This window comes from Quercus robur, chromosome 5 (assembly GCF_932294415.1).
Source record: "Quercus robur chromosome 5, dhQueRobu3.1, whole genome shotgun sequence".
Taxonomy (NCBI): domain Eukaryota; kingdom Viridiplantae; phylum Streptophyta; class Magnoliopsida; order Fagales; family Fagaceae; genus Quercus; species Quercus robur.
The window spans coordinates 7449750-7467145 of record NC_065538.1 but is presented as its reverse complement, the minus strand read 5'-3'; the positions used below and the strand labels follow the sequence as shown (position 1 = coordinate 7467145).

The 17396-nt window shown below is 38.6% G+C and overlaps 5 protein-coding genes and 1 pseudogene across 5 annotated transcripts; all 6 read left to right on the top strand.

Moving 5' to 3' along the window:
• The first annotated feature begins 728 nt into the window (after window positions 1-728).
• On the top strand, window positions 729-6283 carry LOC126727739 (serine/threonine-protein phosphatase 7 long form homolog). The gene is made up of 5 exons (XM_050433658.1): window positions 729-968; window positions 1421-1527; window positions 1611-2368; window positions 2541-2628; window positions 6182-6283. Exons 2-5 carry the CDS (start codon window positions 1423-1425, stop codon window positions 6281-6283), a joined length of 1053 nt encoding a protein of 350 aa, XP_050289615.1. The 5' UTR covers window positions 729-968; window positions 1421-1422.
• LOC126731980 (U6 spliceosomal RNA) lies at window positions 3746-3856 on the top strand (annotated as a pseudogene).
• A 1722-nt stretch (window positions 6284-8005) lies between the features above and the next one.
• LOC126724986 (uncharacterized) lies at window positions 8006-8966 on the top strand. The gene is made up of 3 exons (XM_050429452.1): window positions 8006-8413; window positions 8514-8609; window positions 8728-8966. The coding sequence occupies exons 1-3, from the start codon at window positions 8261-8263 to the stop codon at window positions 8890-8892; spliced, it is 414 nt and encodes a 137-aa protein (XP_050285409.1). The 5' UTR covers window positions 8006-8260; the 3' UTR covers window positions 8893-8966.
• An 85-nt stretch (window positions 8967-9051) lies between these two features.
• On the top strand, window positions 9052-11099 carry LOC126724987 (uncharacterized). The gene is made up of 4 exons (XM_050429453.1): window positions 9052-9209; window positions 9863-9966; window positions 10123-10191; window positions 10760-11099. The coding sequence occupies exons 1-4, from the start codon at window positions 9127-9129 to the stop codon at window positions 10768-10770; spliced, it is 267 nt and encodes an 88-aa protein (XP_050285410.1). The 5' UTR covers window positions 9052-9126; the 3' UTR covers window positions 10771-11099.
• Window positions 11100-13768: 2669 nt separating this feature from the next.
• On the top strand, window positions 13769-15150 carry LOC126727738 (uncharacterized). The gene is made up of 2 exons (XM_050433657.1): window positions 13769-15058; window positions 15142-15150. Exons 1-2 carry the CDS (start codon window positions 13769-13771, stop codon window positions 15148-15150), a joined length of 1299 nt encoding a protein of 432 aa, XP_050289614.1.
• A 3-nt stretch (window positions 15151-15153) lies between these two features.
• LOC126728998 (uncharacterized) lies at window positions 15154-16643 on the top strand. The gene is made up of 2 exons (XM_050434767.1): window positions 15154-16396; window positions 16593-16643. The coding sequence occupies exon 1, from the start codon at window positions 15224-15226 to the stop codon at window positions 16391-16393; it is 1170 nt and encodes a 389-aa protein (XP_050290724.1). The 5' UTR covers window positions 15154-15223; the 3' UTR covers window positions 16394-16396; window positions 16593-16643.
• The last annotated feature ends 753 nt before the right edge of the window (window positions 16644-17396 follow it).

Genomic DNA, 17396 nt, shown 5'->3' with positions numbered 1-17396 from the left:
TATCTTTATTTTTTTTTCTTTTTCTTTTTTAATGAAATTTTGCTATCATTATCTTACATAATGATTAGTATAGCATATGGCTTGAATATTTTAATTTTTTTTTTCTTTAAAAAAAAATGTAGTTAACAAGTGAATTTAGGGTCTAGGTTGAATTTCATAATGGAGTCAATTTACTTTTTATAAGGAGTTTAATCACTTTTAATTTAAAGAATATTTTTTTATAGAATATGTTAATAGGTGCTTGATTGCACTTGTTAAGGACGAATCTAGTAGGTTCCACTACATTGAAAAGTAAACAAATATCTATTTAACTGAATGTTGTACAACTCTATAAAATAAGTTAATCGATTGCAACAAAAATCTCAACCTTAACAAATGTATTTTAACACTTGCTAATCAAACTATTTCCAAATCCAAATGTATATATAGCCCATTTCTATTCTCCGTAAGGAGTGCACAAGGACACTTGACAACATCCTATTAGGATTTGGACTTTATTTCCCCAAAGTTGGTTAAGTGTTCTGTTCAATTGTGGTTTGGTGGAGAAAATGGGCAAATACCCTTTTTTGGGAAATTAAACATTCGTTTGCCCTCTTTCTGAAACAAAATAGGGAATTGCCCCTCTTTTGTAACTCGACAATAGAGAAATCGAGTTTTAATGAATAACTCGATATAATTATAATCAAGTTAGTCTAACCTTTCGAATTTTCCCCAATAAAAAAATGTTTGTGTAGACGGCCATAACTCGGGAAACTGGAAATCGAGTTATGTTCAGCGGTTTGAATCAATAGGACCCTAACGTCTCACAACGCTATTCAGTCACTCGCTCTCTCTGTACACTCTCTTTCCCTCGCTCTCTGCCATCACTCTCTCTCCACACTCTGTCTCTCTCGCTCTGCGATCAGGCTTCCCCACTCTTCCTCGAGTCTCCATCAGTCGTCGTTGGTTCCCGCCGCCGCTGATTACAGGTACGGTCCTCTCCCTCTGAAATATTTTCTGACGTTGGTTAATGTTAGGTTGCGTTTTGTGTGGGATTTTGATTATTTTGTTGAAACTTAAGGAAGTAGTAAATTTACTAATGAAGATGAGAATTTTGTTGTCTTTTATATGCTGCAATGATGATTTTCTCATTAATGAGTTTAAATGTGCTTGGGGTTTTGATGAGGGGTTTTGGCAAATCGAGTAGTGTTATAACTTATATTTTCATAAATAGTTAATTAATAATTATCCGAAGCTTTAAGAAGTGATTTAAATAGTTCTGAAATAATTTTTTTTATGGCAAGTTCTTATTTATTTAAGAAGTGATGTTGAAAATCTTGTGCTCAAAATATAATGTCTTACTGAATCTATGCTTTTATTTTATATTAAATGTGGTTTACTTGTTAGAAAATTGCTAACAATGTATTTGCTGCCATGTCAGATATGCAGGCACTAGATAGAGTGCGGCCTGGACCCGATGTGGATACCCAGTTGGCCCAGCAGCCGAATCATCGGTCAAGTCCACTTTGGAGGTGCGCCGCTGACGAGGTATGTAGTAGTATTATTAATACATGTTTGTTTTATAATTACCTCGTGTTTAATCTCCTAACAGAATACTCGTCCGTGTGCAGGAGGCGCCTGGCATGATAAAGGTTCGACGCCGTAAATGTGTATTGCCACAGGGTGGGTTAGATCCACGTATCATGCAACACATAGATGCAGCAGGGTTGACTGGTTTATTCAAGGTTCCTGATATGGAGGTCGACCACGCCTTGATCACGGCGTTGGTTGAGCGGTGGCGTCCGGAGACGCACACGTTCCACTTACCCCATGGAGAAATGGGTATCACCTTGCAAGATATGGAGGTGATGCTGGGGCTTCCGGTGGATGGGTTGCCTGTCACTGGGAAGACAGACTACAAATGGAGTGAGCTGTGCGAACAGTTGTTGGGCCATAAACCTCCACCCCCGATACCAAACTCAAACAAGTCTACCCTTGCTGGGGCGAGGATAAGATACACCTGGCTTGATGCACAGTTTGCCGCTCCCTTAGTTGTGGACGCTGCTGACGAAGTCGTGCAGCAATATGCCCGCTACCACCTACTTGTACGGATGGGGGCCCTCTTGTTCATGGACAGGTCTGCGGACCGGGTCTCACTGCTGCCTCTGCAGTTGCTCAACCAAGTCAGCAATGCGAGACGGTATAGCTGGGGTAGTGCAGCATTGGCCTGGCTGTATAGGCAACTTTGTGGTGCATCGAAGAAGGATGCGATGCAGATTGGAGGAGCACTCTTGTTGGTGCAGCTATGGGCCTATTCAAGGTTCCCACAATTATGCCCTGTTGTGAGGCCGCCTCTACCGCCAGTGCACTCAGGGCCCCTTGCCATTAGGTACGTTCATTGAGTTCTCGTTATTTGTCTCTTTCATATAATTAAAAATATGCCAAACTAACAAACGAAAGAAACTTATCAATGCTTAGTATATGGATGTGAAATATAAAAGCAAAGTTTGTTAAATGTAAGGTTTAGTAATGAGCATTTGTCGACATCTCATGTTTGGTAGGTGGAGCGGGCCAAAATGCACCGCAGAGCATGCCACACACGTCCTTGCTGCGTACCGAGCGTCACTGGCTACAGTACGGGCCGAGCAGGTATTCGGTTAATTTAGTTTGAATTCTTATGACCACGTTTCCCTCAATTCTTATAACTACGGGCCGAGCACGTTTTCCTCAAATGCACCGCACATGCTTTTATTTTCGTTTCCCTCAATTTTATTTTATTTTGAATTCTTGGATTGTTGTAGGAATGAGTTGATTTCATAATACCATCCAATCATTTTGTTTGATACTTGGATTTCCATCCCATCATTTAACTCAATTGGAATGTCCATCGTGAAGTACTTCACATTAGAACTTCCATTTGTAGCACCTGCATGAATACTTGCTCGTCCTTACATAAAGTAAAACAAAAGTAAAAAATTCTTGAATGTTAAATCAAAGGGTTTTTTCCAAATTGGGTTGGATTGAAGGGTTTTTTCCAATGCAACCCAACTAACATGACTCAGGTTAAGTTGGGTTAAATCAATGGGTTATATATAAATTTAGTCATATATATATAAAGTAGAATTTGGCTATATTCTTCATTATGTACGGAAACGTTTGTGATTTACACGGAAAAAAAAAAAAAAAAACACAGAATAAATTGTCCCTTTTCCAAGATGTTTGAAGCATGTGCAACATGCGCAAAACATTGAGCATGAAGTCTTCGTTTAGTGCAAGGCAGTGAGTTCAAACTTGTGTTGCAACCAAAAAACAAAAACTCCACCAATTGTTACAAATGTCATTAAGCTGATGCAATGAAGAGAGGACGCACATATTGGATTATGTAATTGGTTATAATTCAATGAGAAATGAATTTACCTAATAGTATACCAAAGATGATCAGATTTGTCTTTGGTTGTATTTGTGTGCTCAAGTAATTCATTTGATTTTAATGATGCATCTTCGAAACTGACGATGACATCTTTAAATTCTTTCCAGCTACTAACTGAATCAAAAGTTTGTGTTCATTTTTTGATTATGTTATTATACACCGTTTCAACCTACTTAACATGAGAAAATAGAACTTTTAGCCTGCTATGAAAATGAACTAAAAAATTTCAAAACAATATTTCTTAAGACTTTATATAAGGCGAATGATTGTAAACGCAGAAGATATCAATTAAATTCTAAACAACAAATTTCTAACTATAAACTTGACAAATATGGGTCTTTTCAGAACAAGGGAATCAAGGCATATTAGAATACAAATGATATTTTCAAAACGCATGGCCCCTGCGCAAGGATGACACGCATAAATCGAGAAATGGTCCAAATTTTTTTCTTTCCCTAATCCTTGCGTGAATTCTGCTTCACTGTCTTCTTCGTTGTTTTTGCACTTTCTGCTTCTTTACATGCGTTTTGGAGTCTTGCTCAACAGGTTAGCCCAGACTTGTGCTCATAATTCTTTTAGAGAGAGTTTGAATCTTTGATAGTTGTTATACTTCAATATTAAAGCTTTAAAATAGAAATTTTTTTTAGAACTGTTGAAGCTTATTAATATTTCACACCTTCTGGATTCGCTATAGTTTTGGTGGTTGACTTAGATATTACCACAATTATATTCCAGATTTTCGTTGAATTAAATTTGCTGAGTTAGAGCTTCTCTTCACTGTTGTAATATAGTTGGCTGTTAAATCTCATAAAATGATAAAATTCTTTAAATTTAGAACGTTGGGAAAGCTGCAAATGTTAAACTACGAAAATTTTATCTAATTATTGTGTAATCATGACATGAGAGCAAAAATATAACCCAAGTTTGCATTTTTGGCCTAAGTACAGAAACAGAGGGAATGATGACATTATTGATCATTGGCCCGTAAAACACATGATCACTTCTCTGGCTTTCATTGAAATTTGAAATTAAGCAAACTAAAGGATGGAGTTACTCTGACTTGAATGTCATAGAGTGACCATAGGCTAAGCCATTGCCATAGCTTGTCCTTGTCCAATGCTGGATGGTTGTCATTGCTTGGGTCCACACTGTGAAATTTCCAAAATACAAAGCCATTAGTGCCCCCCCACTAGGAACTCGAGAGTCCAGGGTATAGGTTAAACCCTTTGTGAGATTTGGGGTTGTTTAGGATGCCAGAGTGAGCACCGAAGATAGTCTCAATTGTTGCTTTGCCTTCAAAAACTTACTAATGTTTGGAGTTTATGCATTTCACTACCCCTGTGACAGAACATAGCAATATTTAGTATTAAGTGACCATCTAAGGTTAATATAAACTTTTATGTTATCTAAACATCTGTTTGGAATGTTCTAGTTGATGGTGTTTTCATAGGTAGTCAATGTGAATCTAAGCTCTTTACAATTCATTGGTGCCACTGGTGCTGCAGGTGGTTTGTAATTTAAGCTTGTACGGTTTGTAATTAAGCTTGTGAAATCACTTGTAATTAATTAATAAAATGTTATGAGCTTAAAACCATAGTTATTGCTCTACCTAATAAGTAGACAATTTAGTATTTCTTCTTCTAACATAGGGGTATCCAGGATTACAAACATTGTTATTGTGATGCAAAAAACATTGTTACATTGTACGTTATAAATTACCTTTGCTGAATTGAAGGTTATATTTTTACAGTCTAGTAGAATACTGTTTGACTTCGATTTACGTATTCAAGTGGTATATTTTGAATATGCACAGCCTCGATTGTCTTCTTGGAAAACAATGGCCTAAGTTTAAAGAAACAAATAATTGTTAATCAGTGATATATGAGAAAACATAAAGACGCTTGACACATTACCTCTTGTTGTTGACCTAAATGAAAAGTTAGTTCGTGCTCCTTGCACCAAAGTTGGAGAGCACAATTTAATTGCAGCATGCAACTCCTTAAGTTGTCCCCACTTTAGCTGCCTTAATAGTCCTAAAATTATTAAAAGCTATGGATTATTAACGAGTACTTTATTCATATAATTTTAGAAGCGTGCAAAATATGCTGATCACCATATTCTTCAAGAGGAATGTAATTTTAGACATTGACATGATTAGTTTGAGATAACTAAAAGGCTTACGTAATTTCCAACACTAAAATTTATAAGAAATATATATTTACATAGAAATATAATAACAGTATTTGATGAGGATTATACCATGTAATAATTTACATAGCTTCCATTTCTTGCAATATAAAGTGGTACTTGAAATGCAATGTCTTCAGTAGACCTTATAATAGTCATTTTGTTCTCATTCATTGAAACATTATTAATGACTAATGCAATTAATGTAGCACAATATTTCTATTACGATAAAAAGATTTTGCGAAATCATCAACTTGGATTCATCTTACAGCCATAAGGATGCTGTAGTACCCTCCTCTAAGTTTGGTTCAGATTGAAAACCCTAGTATTTGATGGTGTCAGTTAGCTTTGAACCCTGTCCAGCATATGAACATGGGGCTGAAAATGGTGGACATGAACAACCTAGATCTTTTAATATTTTTTGCAGGTCAATTTTGTTGTTCTTTTAGTTTCTGCCCAATAATCCCTGAAGATTTTGTGTACGACTAGAAGCTAGAAATTCCATACTTTGCATATTACATATCACAAACATAATGTTAAATTAGTATGATGTCTCACTATCACAAACATAATCTACTTATGCAGATTGTATGGGAGCCGTACACGCATACGCTAGGCTCCCTACCTGCGTATTGCACTGCTGGGCAGCATATTTGGAGGGCCGAGGTGCCGTTGATATTCTTTTAGATAGTGGAGTGGCATCATCCTGAGCGAGTCCTCCGTCAGTTTGGGATGAAGCAACCAGTTCCAAGTGTCGTGGATACGTCGACTACCCTTCACAAGATATCCCTTCAGGGTAAATGGGAGAAGAACTGGGAGGTAGAACATGATCCCTTTATTCGGCAATGGGCCAACCGAGTGAATGTAGTTCGCGGGTCCGATCTCCTAGACGATGATGATACGTATCTCGTTGAGTACATGATGTGGTAGAATCGCCACACAAGGCGGTACATAACACCAGAGTCTGCGTATTGGGAACTCATGGTGAGGCAACAATTCCTATTTTATGGATGAAACCATTGTTGGATTAAATATCCTCAGCAGATTTATCATGCATATTTTGAAGTCCACAATAATTATTGTTGTTACATCTCTATAAGTTTCTCTGTCATTTTGTTTTAAAGTGAAAAAATACTGCATGACATGTCATTATGTTTTAAAGTCAAAATACTGCATGATTTAAGTTGTTCATAACAAACTGAATTTGTCTTGATCCAATTTGTTTGCATGAGGAATGGTTAATGGGCAATGACTAATGATGACCACACCTTTGTTCATATAATTACATTCAACTTTTAAAAAGGGTAGGTTGGGTTGGGTTTTATTGTATTTTATTTTATTTTTTGTTTATTTTTTTTTGTTTTTGGTTGGCTTGTACTTTAAAATGGACGGTGCAACTCTGTGTAGTAGTGATAAATTCGCATTTCATGATAGTTTAGATAGCCTTTCCTCCAGGACTGATTAATGTATTACATATTCCTTGATAGATATTACCTCTAGGATTGGGAAGTCCCTTACTAAACTGTTGGTAGAATGCAATTCCCAACAGCTTAAAGGTCATTTAAAATCTTGCAAGTATGCAGCAAGGAGATGTGCATTTATACTAGATTCAAGTATGATATATGTTCTAAGTTTTTGGTACTTCCCTTAATTGAAACTTGAAGCTTGCGTTTGATATTTTCAATTCATTTGATTTGGGCGTGTACGTTAGGAAATAATAACTTCAAAATATGTGTCCTGATTGCAATGTGATATTAATGGAGTTGTAAATCTCGTGAAGCCTAGATACAGAAGTGAAATTCTGATATTTTCACTTATGCTAAGATTGAACTTATGTACAACCAACTATACGTGTTTTTTAGAAGTATTATCTCAATGTTTAGATTGCGTAGCGATAAACATAACAGGAAACATACAACCTCCTGAGTGTTGGGTTGGAACTATAAATTCTTGCACAGGGGGGGCCAACCCCTATTTTTATACACTGTCTTTTTAAAGATGCTTCATAATTATAAGTAATATAAGGATTTCATTAGCTATGTTTGCTACTTTTTCTTTTGATTTTGGAACAGATTTATCCAAGTTTTGCATCATACTTGCGTTCTTGCTTTTATGACGCCCTTGTTTTGTAGGTTCGGACGATGATTAGGTCTATACCGAGGTGCGATGAAGGTTCTGACATGCACACTGACCTTACATTTACACTAGAGCTTGTGGAGGAGCTAGGCCGACTTAAATTGGCGAATGCGCTTGCAGAAGCAGTTGACATTGATAGACAGGCCCCAGTTCGTGGCGGGCAACGTGGTGGGTCTCGTGGGGGTGGACATCGTGGAGGTGGTCAAGCTGGTCGCAGCCGTACGACCGAGTCGGCTCCCATCTACGAGGAAGGGAATGAGGAGGGTATAGAAGAGGCATGGCTTGGCACTGATTGGGTACTGTCTGATGACGACGGCAGGACACCGCGATGCACGCCTGGCGATGGTGCTGGGCCATCCCATAGCGTCGATCATCAGGGCACTGTTCCAGCCCACACTACATCCCATGGTGCTAGCACGGACTTTGAGGGCCCTCCTCGTATGTCGCCCCCAGTTTTCAGTGGATCTGCCCATGATGGTGGATGCATATTTGTCCCCACACCAGGCATGCCCACCCCACCTCTAGTGCATGTGGACCCCACCATGTCAGCTCCATCTCAAACCGCCCACGGAGAGGCTATACAGATTGAGCAGATACCGGCTGAGGACATTGAGCCGGTGGAGGCTTTGCGGAGATCGCGACGCCCGCGTGCGCATGCTCCCGATTGCGGGACCGGTGATGGTATGTACTTCGTCTACACTTCCCATCTTCTTGAGCTACTTGTACTGTGCATTTGATTGATTATGTTAATTTAATTATGCTGTTGTGTCTGATGAAACAGGTAAGATTAGACCTGTCAGGGCATATGGGCGGAAACGAAAAGATCATTAAATGCCTTAGTGTATGCTTATACTTCCTGCCTATAGGTGACTGCATAGTTACGTTTCACTTTTCTTCTAAAGTCGTATTTTTTTTTTTAGACCTAACTGCAATGGTGGACACGAAAAGGCCATTGAGCTGGATTGTCCTTGTGTGCTTATTCTTCATGTGTATAGGTGACTGGAATAAGCATGCAAAATGTTCTACTAATTGGGGAGAATCTTGGTGGCTGTGCATCTATTTCTGGATCATTGCTTGGGGAGAATACTGGCTGTCAATGTGTTTGTTGTCAAGAAATTGATATTTTGGAGAAAACCCATAAGGCGTATTGTATTTATTGATGTATTAGGAAGTTTTTCTGCACTTGGAGTTTTGATTGCAATTTGACAAATGTCTGGATTGGTATTCATTTGAAGCCAAACTTTCTTGTGTTTTTATATGTTGTTAGCTACAGTAAAGTGGGTTGTAAGAGAGTAATTTGTTTTTTTTATTTTTGTTAGTTTTGTGAGAAACAAATGTGTGGTATTGTTGATAAGCAAGAAGAAGTAATTTGATACTTTCTGTAAAAGAGTTTGATGACGAAGTTTATGCGGATCAATGGCAGAACCAACTCCTTTGTAGCAAATCATTTATCCGAGTCTCTACAATGCTTGGCTAGGTATGTGTCTCTCTCCTAATTTTCTGATTCGCCTTCCCTACAATTCCTAGATTGGTACATCCTCCTTCCCATTTTATTAATTTTAATCTCCTTTAAATCCCCTCCTCTCTAGAATGATTAGATCTGTGTACATTTGATTACAAGTTCGTTAGTAGGAAGTTTGGAGAATAGAATTTATATTTTTTTCTAGCATTGTTCTAGAGCAGCTCACAATATAACTTACCCAAAGCTGAAAACGGCAAAAATCTTAGTTATGTGTGCATGTTTTGTTCCTTTTGCTTCTTGGGGTTTGTAATTGTTATTTATCATTGTATATATTACCTTTTCATTTTGGTAGCAAATTGGGAACCCAATGAGAAACATTTAATTGATTATTGATTTTTTCATCAATTAGCCTTCTTATTTTATGATTTTCAGTATATATATATATATATATATGTTGTGTGTGTCATTGGCCAATGAATCAAATCTTGTCCATCATTTGCTTTAATGAAATGATGGAGGCATTAATGAAAAATTTCTACCGCCTGAATGTTACTTTTATTGTTTGTGTATTGCCGTTTTTTGGGTTTGAATTATTATCTATGCTTACAAAGGTATATGCATTTTTCTCAATAATTTTCGGTTAGTATCTAATGTCTCCTTCACCACAGCACATTAAGACGTTGGAGAAGTGGCCAACCTTCAGAATCCTGGGAGGCTCATAAGGCAGCAATCCAAGCACTCATAAAGCTGCCTTCAGGCGAGCTTGTTACAGGTATAATATGATTCAGTAGATGACTGTTCTGCTAGATATTGTTTTAGATTTTGTTGGTAGTTGGAATTGGTTACATCAGATTGGAATGCATTATCAACTACGAATGTCTTTCACTATGAACTTATGGGGTTCATTTTTATGCTACCACGATTTTAGGTTCAAGTGATACAACTTTAAAACTTTGGAGAGGAAGCAAATGTACACATACTTTTGTTGGGCATACAGGTATTTTTTCCATTTATTTGCCTTCATTGTGCTTTATATATATATATATATATATATATATCCTTATCTGCAATGTGTTGAAATCATGTGGGAATGAAAATAATTGTAGATTTTGCAAACTAACGATGCTGTAAAATTTTCTTCTTACATGTCTGTTTGGTGATCATCAAACATATTTTCTTTCAGCTTCCTATAAGTTAGAAGTGGAAGAAGCATTTAATAAGACTTCTGATGTATAAGTTGGCATTAATTGACCAAACTGTTGACATGGGTAATCCTCATATGTTTAGTGCTTTACATGGTTTGATTGCTAAAAAATTTAGACATGATGATACCGAGTTTGTCTCTTGTGGAGTATTTAGTGGAAAAGGAATGCTTGCACTTTTGACGGAAGTGCAAGCATTCTTGATTTGAAGTTGCTCTTCCGGACTTTATCTAAGCGGACTAATGCTTTGGCATTCATTACCAATCTGACTGGTTTTCTATTTATCTTCACATGATTGAGAGTTGTGTTATTTGCTTCAAACTTGGCTTTATAATATGGCTTTATATATCATTGATAAAACAGATCAAATATAGGCTGATGCACTTGTTCTGAGGGGGATCAGTTGCACATTTGAGGAAGGGCACAAAATACGTATTGTTGGCAGAATTGGCAGTGGCAAGACCACTCTCATAGAGATGAACCTGTTTTGTCCAGTGGAGCTAGCTAGAGGGACCATTGTAATGTATCTATTGAAACCTGTAGTATTCCATGTAATGTTCACGAGATTACGTAACTTTTAAATTTTAAGTGTTCATTTTTTTTCTAATTCAGGAAAATACTACAAGGTACATCATAATTTTAGGGTTTTATTTACTGTGTTTGGGATTCAAGAACCTTTATATAGCTGTGTTATTTGTTTTTTTAGTTGGCTGGTGTCAATTTTTATTCATGGTCATTTTGTTCTGGACTTTCTATATTGTGGCTATTAAAATTTTCAGAATTGACTTGAAGAATTTAGATAATTTTCTAATGTTGGACGATTTATCATGTATGAATAATTCCAATCCTATCTTTTTTAAACTTTGAATTTTCTTTGATTGGTATGGATTGCAGTGAATCCTCCAACGAGGAGGATTTCCAAATCGTTCATGTAGAGGTTATGCAATTCATTGTTGTTTTTTACATCATGTACATTCGTTAATCGTGGCTCATTGTGTATAGGCTGATGTAGTATTTTGTAAGTACACAATAATGGACTGCAGTGAATCAAATAGACGGGGTACGACCAAAGCTGACTGAATAGGATCAAATAGAGTAAATAGAATGTAGTACACCGATTTTCCTAGAAACCACAGTGGACCGAATAAGACCAAAGTAGATATAATGGACCGAATAAGACCAAAGTAGTCCAAAAACAAAAATAATAAGGTTATTTTTCCATATATACATATCTGCCAGTGAAACAATTGGAAAACGATGACACTTCTACTTAAAGCACACATGACAACAGATGGTACTTGGAAGTATACATATCTTACTAAATACCACAACAAGAAGTCGTACTTTTGCATTCATGCATCCGTACGTTGTCTCGTGGGTGCATCAACTTCATCATCCCCCACAACATGAGCCACCACTTCATTCAACATGTTTGCACTCAACGTTGCGATCCTCCTTGCGTGGTCACGCTCCTCAATGGCAACTTCCAACTGATACCTTAACAAAGTGTGCCTAATGTCTCCACTGCCATAGTTGGTTCCTTCGCTTTGAGAAGTGCTAGGTGGAGTTGAGGTTGATATGTTTGGAGTTTCCCACGACGTAGACACACCACCATGCACGCCCATACCATTACCATGCAAATACTCCATGTATGCAGCTTCGGCTTCCCTTGGATCTTTATATGATTTGTGATTGGCGTTTGGGAATTTATGAACTTGTCTACTCGCATCTAGCCAACTGTCGTATATGCCTGGAACACGACCGTTAAACACAACATAGGTTCGTCCCATCCTGCTCTACAAAAACGCAATGGTGGGAACTCTTTGCACTAGAATGTGGTTGCACCTTCTAACGTGTGAAGTGAGCTTTTGTAGTGGAAATGGGGCCACAACTCGATTCCATAGAAATCGAGTTATAGCATGCGGAGTTACATGTAACTCGACTTCTCATTAACCGAGTTTCTGAAATGCCGTCATTTCAATACGTCTTGTCAACAGTAACTCGATTTATGTGGTATCGAGTTTTATATAAAATCGATTTACTTAATATCGAGTCATGTTGTCCCCCTCCCCACATTTCAGAATCCATGCACGTGTCTGGCTCTATCTGTGTTGAAAACCTTCACTATCTGGTCTCTGAAAAAGAAAGCCTATGAGGTGAACAAAGTTTGCTAACTCTTCTGCCATTTTCCTTGTCATTATTGCATCCTCACCAGGCGTGCTGTTGCTGTGGTCCCCTTCTTCTTTGTTCTGGCACATCTTCCCTGACAGGTATATATTCACTTACATAACTACTTATAAATGGATTGACTTACATAACTACTTAAGGGTTTGGATTGCTTTCTACAACTGTCTTATTCTGACATTATGTGTGTGTATATATATACATAAAGAAAACATTGTATAGATATATGTATATATAGACAAACGTACTTACCCATATAATAAGATGTATATGTGGCATTCCCAAATATATGTATATATATATACACACACATACACACACACACACACACACATATAAGGGGATATATATATATATACATGTATGTATGTATGTATATGCAAATATATGTAAATATAAACAAAGCTACCTACCCATATATGATCACATGTATATATATATATATACACACACACACACATGTATAGGTATGTTTACATATAATGTATGTGCTTAGGGCACCAATTTTTTGAAACATTTTTGTTAGGAATTGCAAAAACTGTTAGTGCATTGAAAATCCTGGAAAAAATTGTCCAAGAAACGATTAATTATTGTGTGCTCTTATGACTTATGTGAGAATAATCTTATATGTGTGTATGTGTGTGTGATAGTGACATTGTATACATATTGTTCCTAAATATGTTGAGTTTTATATAGTAATGTATATAATAATTTTTTTTGAGAACTCTTTTGGGAAATATGTATATAATCATTCTAAATAAACATATATATAAACAAACATTGTACGGTGAATTCATATGATGACATATGCATTCATTCGTAACTACACAATAATGATGTGTAATGTATACTGAGGTTTAAATTGTATGGCTCTTTCAGTTCTGAAAGTCTTTGCTGTGTGGGTTCTGAAAAAGAAAGCCTGCGAGGTGAACAAGTTTTGCTGACCATGTTTGCATTTTCCTACTCCATATTGCATCCTTACCAAGCGAGTTTACAAACACCCTAATTCTTTGTTGTGGCACGTCTCCCCTAAAAGGCCAATGTTTGTGTTGTATACTAACAAGTGTGTACACCTATAATTAGGATAGCATCATAGTGCATCTGTAAAAGAGTAATTACTGTTGCATTAACATAACCCCCTATCTTCTGCATGATAACCACAATTAATTGTCCTTATCCAGGTCTGCCATGGGTCGTCACTGCTTCTACGTTTACTATGATGGGGAACAGTATTTCCATGACTTGCATGGGCTGTCCTATAAAGGCGAGTCAGTGAAGCAGAAGTTCATTGAGTTGAAATGGGGAACACACTTGAGAAAAATGCACCGGAAGATAATGGAAGCTCTACGGTTGGACAAGGAGTCACATAAGATATCCATTGTGTACCGTGCCCCCCAGATACTTGTGAGTACTCAGATTGTCTACAACTCAAATCCGTTGGGTTGCGATGCTGACGTGGACATGATGTGGGCAGTGATTAAGCGAACCCCCCAGTTCATAGCGTCTGACTTGTATGTAACTGTTGAGGCTGTTGGGTTCCATGGTAGTGCAAGTTCACAGCATGCCAGTGGGGTGGAAGAGCCACACTCATTGTCGGTTGACGTGCATCCTCCCTTTGCCTATGCCACGCCTTTCCCCTACAATAATCAACCATGTGCAATAGATCATTTGGACAACACCGAAGTGGTGGGCACCACCAATACACATGATGTGGGAGGGTCTACTCACACATATGAGCATGTCCAAGCTGATATGGACGGGGGAATTGATATTGATGCCAGCCGAGATGTGTATGAAGAGTTCATTGATACTGATGGACCAGTGGACGACGCGGAGGTCTTAGATGTACCACTGATTGAAAATAACGAGGAGGATTGCCTTACAACAGTTCCTATCCCAGAATGGTTCACATCAAACACATGGGACAATATTAATGACCCATCACCTGCATTGGGTACAGGACATCTTACAAGTTGGCATAAAGATGACCACCCAGCAAGGGGGATGCTATTCAAGAATAAAGCCTCTGTTCAATATGTGTTGACCCTCTACTCTGTGGAGCATAATAAGCAATACAAGGTCATCAAGTCTGACACCAATAGGCTGGTAGTGCGGTGTAAGAATGAGGCATGTCTGTGGTCAATTCGGGCCAATTGCAGCAAGAAGCACGGGATGTGGGTTATCAGTACATGTAAGGGTCCCCATAGTTGCTCATCCCTCCAGCTACCAACTGATGGGCGGATGATGGATTCAAAGTTCATCTCCATTGCACTTGAGAAGTATGTACGGGAAGACCTAACCCGAAAGGTAAGGGACTTGCGTAGTATGTTGCATGCAAGGCATGGGCATGATGTAACTATGTACAAGGTTTGGGAAGCCAAACAGAAGGCAGTTGCACGTATTTACGGGGATTTTGACGAGTCGTACGCAGAATTGCCACGATTTCTAGCTGCATTGTCTGATGCAGATCCGGATACTGTGACCACACTAAAGTGTGACCCCAATGTCCCGGGGACTTGTATATTCAACTCCGCGTTTTGGGCTTTCGGTCCGTGTATTAGAGGATTTAGGCATTGCAGGCCGGTGATAAGCATAGATGCAACGCACCTTTATGGCAAGTACAAAGGAAAGCTGTTGATAGCAATGGCAACAGATGGTAACAACGAGGTTTATCCACTCGCATTTGCCGTTGTCGAAAGCGAGAGCACGGAGACATGGGGATGGTTCTTGGCATGCCTGTTGACCTATGTTACAGACCGCACCAATTTGTGTATAATATCCGACAGGCATCGTGGGATACAATCATGCTTCGATGACACCACTAGGGGCTACTTGCAACCGCCCTTAACCCATCACCGGTATTGCCTCCGCCATTTAGTAAGCAATGTTAACACTAACTTCAATAGTGTGCCGTTGAAGAACTTGGTATGGAACGCAGCAACTGCGAATCAAGTTAGGAAGTTTGAGAACACCATGGATTGCATCAAGAATGTCAACCCGGCTGCGTACGACTATCTTAAGGAGGTAAATCAAGAAAAGTGGACACTTGTACACGACCATGGGCACCGATATGGGGCAATGACAACCAACCTGTCAGAGTGCTTCAATGGGGTACTTAAGGGCGCACGTAGCTTGCCCATAACTGCAATGGTGAAGTTTACATTTTACAAGGTGAACTCATACTTTGACGAACGTCGAAACAAAACCCTAGAGAAGTTGGAAGAGGGGCAAGTGTGGTGCAAATATGCCTATGACAAGTTCGAGGAAAATCAAGAGAAGGCGAAGCTCCATATTGTTAGAAGGATGAGTGCGCAACAACGGTTATATACAGTGGAGACACAGTCTTCACTGTTGAACACTGGCGGGGGAGATCACACCCATAGGGTTTCCCTCATAGACATGACATGCACGTGCGGCAAATGGGAAGCAAACAAGATCCCTTGTTCCCACTTGATAGCAGTTTGTGCCAAACACAACCATGATGCCACTGAGTATATGGATCATTTCTACCGCCTTGAAGAACGCTATCACAGCTATGAGCCTATATTCCAACCACTAAAAGATAGGTTAGAATGGCCGGAGCCAGCAGAAAGGAGAACCGTAATGCCAAACCAGCGGTTGATCCGTGAAAAAGGTCGGCCCAAGTCCACGAGAATCCGCAATGAGATGGATGACGAGGATAGGGAGTTGCCAACCTCATTGTGGATTGAGAATGGACCAAAGTTGAAGTGTGGGTTGTGTCGCCAAGAGGGTCATAACCGTCGTACATGTCCAACTCGAAATGTGGCTTCAACAAGCCATGGTGCTATGTAGCAGGTAACAATTACAAATCATAGTAACAAGGGGGTATCATAAGTTATTCTTCTTTACATGTTTAGATATTACATTATATGAGTTATAATTAAGATGTGGGCAGTAATTTGTAGTATTCTTTCAATCTTATTGTTTGTGGTGTACATATTCTAGTATTCATGAGGTCTCTATTTCCCTAACTGTATATGTTTTGCTGCAGATTTGTATTCAATCCGCAAGGTGTAACTGTAGATGCTCCTCATTTAAGCAGGCAAGTTTGAATGCTCTTCTATATTTGTCAATTCAATTTATTGATTACCATGGGTTGTATACTAATTTCTGTGTTGGCTACTCCTCAGAAAGGAGGCAACTTCTGAAAAGAACAAAAAGAAGGTGTCACTCAAATGCTATGACTCCATGTTTGCCTAAAACCATTGTTGGCGGATGCTGTCCAAGTTTCAACTTACAATTGCTATGACTGTTTAAAATGCAGAAATGGAACTTTTTATTTTTGTACATCAACTGATTTAAATGCATAGAGGCTCTTTACTTACAAATAAGCTTGTATATATGGATGATTTTTTCATTCGCGTAATGCAAATGGGGGAATGTTACTGATGGATGTGGTTGGTTATGATTTGTATGGATGACTTGTTGTTCACAGCATGGTTGTCAGCAGGTCCACTTTAACCATGAATAAGCACGATACTGAATGCGTGTGAACAGTGCAAGTAGCAAGCAAAACTACAAGTAGAAAGGTTATACTAAATGAAACTCGATTTTCTAGATAACGAGTTACGTTGCAGTCCATTTTCAACCCCCTTCGACTGTATCCACTCTCAATTGTCAAGTATCTGAGTTACTCGATTTCTCGATGTCCGAGTTACCTTCAACATACCTCGATTTATAGGGTACCGAGTTACGTTGGAGATTCCTCTTGGACTGTATCTGGACCAGTCCAAATAGCTGGACTGGGTGATTGAGCCCAGTCACGGAAACTCGATTTCCTTATCACCGAGTTATG

What these genes read in the sequence shown, in the direction of transcription:
- LOC126727739 (XM_050433658.1), top strand. Translation starts at nt 1,423, where the DNA reads ATGCAGGCACTAGATAGAGTGCGGCCTGGACCCGATGTGGATACCCAG. An exon ending in GGAGGTGCGCCGCTGACGAG is followed by an intron (nt 1,528 to 1,610) that starts GTATGTAGTAGT and finishes GTCCGTGTGCAG; the next exon opens with GAGGCGCCTGGCATGATAAA. An exon ending in TCAGGGCCCCTTGCCATTAG is followed by an intron (nt 2,369 to 2,540) that starts GTACGTTCATTG and finishes CATGTTTGGTAG; the next exon opens with GTGGAGCGGGCCAAAATGCA.
- LOC126724986 (XM_050429452.1), top strand. Translation starts at nt 8,261, where the DNA reads ATGTGGACCCCACCATGTCAGCTCCATCTCAAACCGCCCACGGAGAGG. An exon ending in CGATTGCGGGACCGGTGATG is followed by an intron (nt 8,414 to 8,513) that starts GTATGTACTTCG and finishes CTGATGAAACAG; the next exon opens with GTAAGATTAGACCTGTCAGG. An exon ending in TGCCTATAGGTGACTGCATA is followed by an intron (nt 8,610 to 8,727) that starts GTTACGTTTCAC and finishes TCATGTGTATAG; the next exon opens with GTGACTGGAATAAGCATGCA.
- LOC126724987 (XM_050429453.1), top strand. Translation starts at nt 9,127, where the DNA reads ATGACGAAGTTTATGCGGATCAATGGCAGAACCAACTCCTTTGTAGCA. An exon ending in TCTCTACAATGCTTGGCTAG is followed by an intron (nt 9,210 to 9,862) that starts GTATGTGTCTCT and finishes CCTTCACCACAG; the next exon opens with CACATTAAGACGTTGGAGAA. An exon ending in TTCAGGCGAGCTTGTTACAG is followed by an intron (nt 9,967 to 10,122) that starts GTATAATATGAT and finishes CCACGATTTTAG; the next exon opens with GTTCAAGTGATACAACTTTA.
- LOC126727738 (XM_050433657.1), top strand. Translation starts at nt 13,769, where the DNA reads ATGGGTCGTCACTGCTTCTACGTTTACTATGATGGGGAACAGTATTTC.
- LOC126728998 (XM_050434767.1), top strand. Translation starts at nt 15,224, where the DNA reads ATGGCAACAGATGGTAACAACGAGGTTTATCCACTCGCATTTGCCGTT.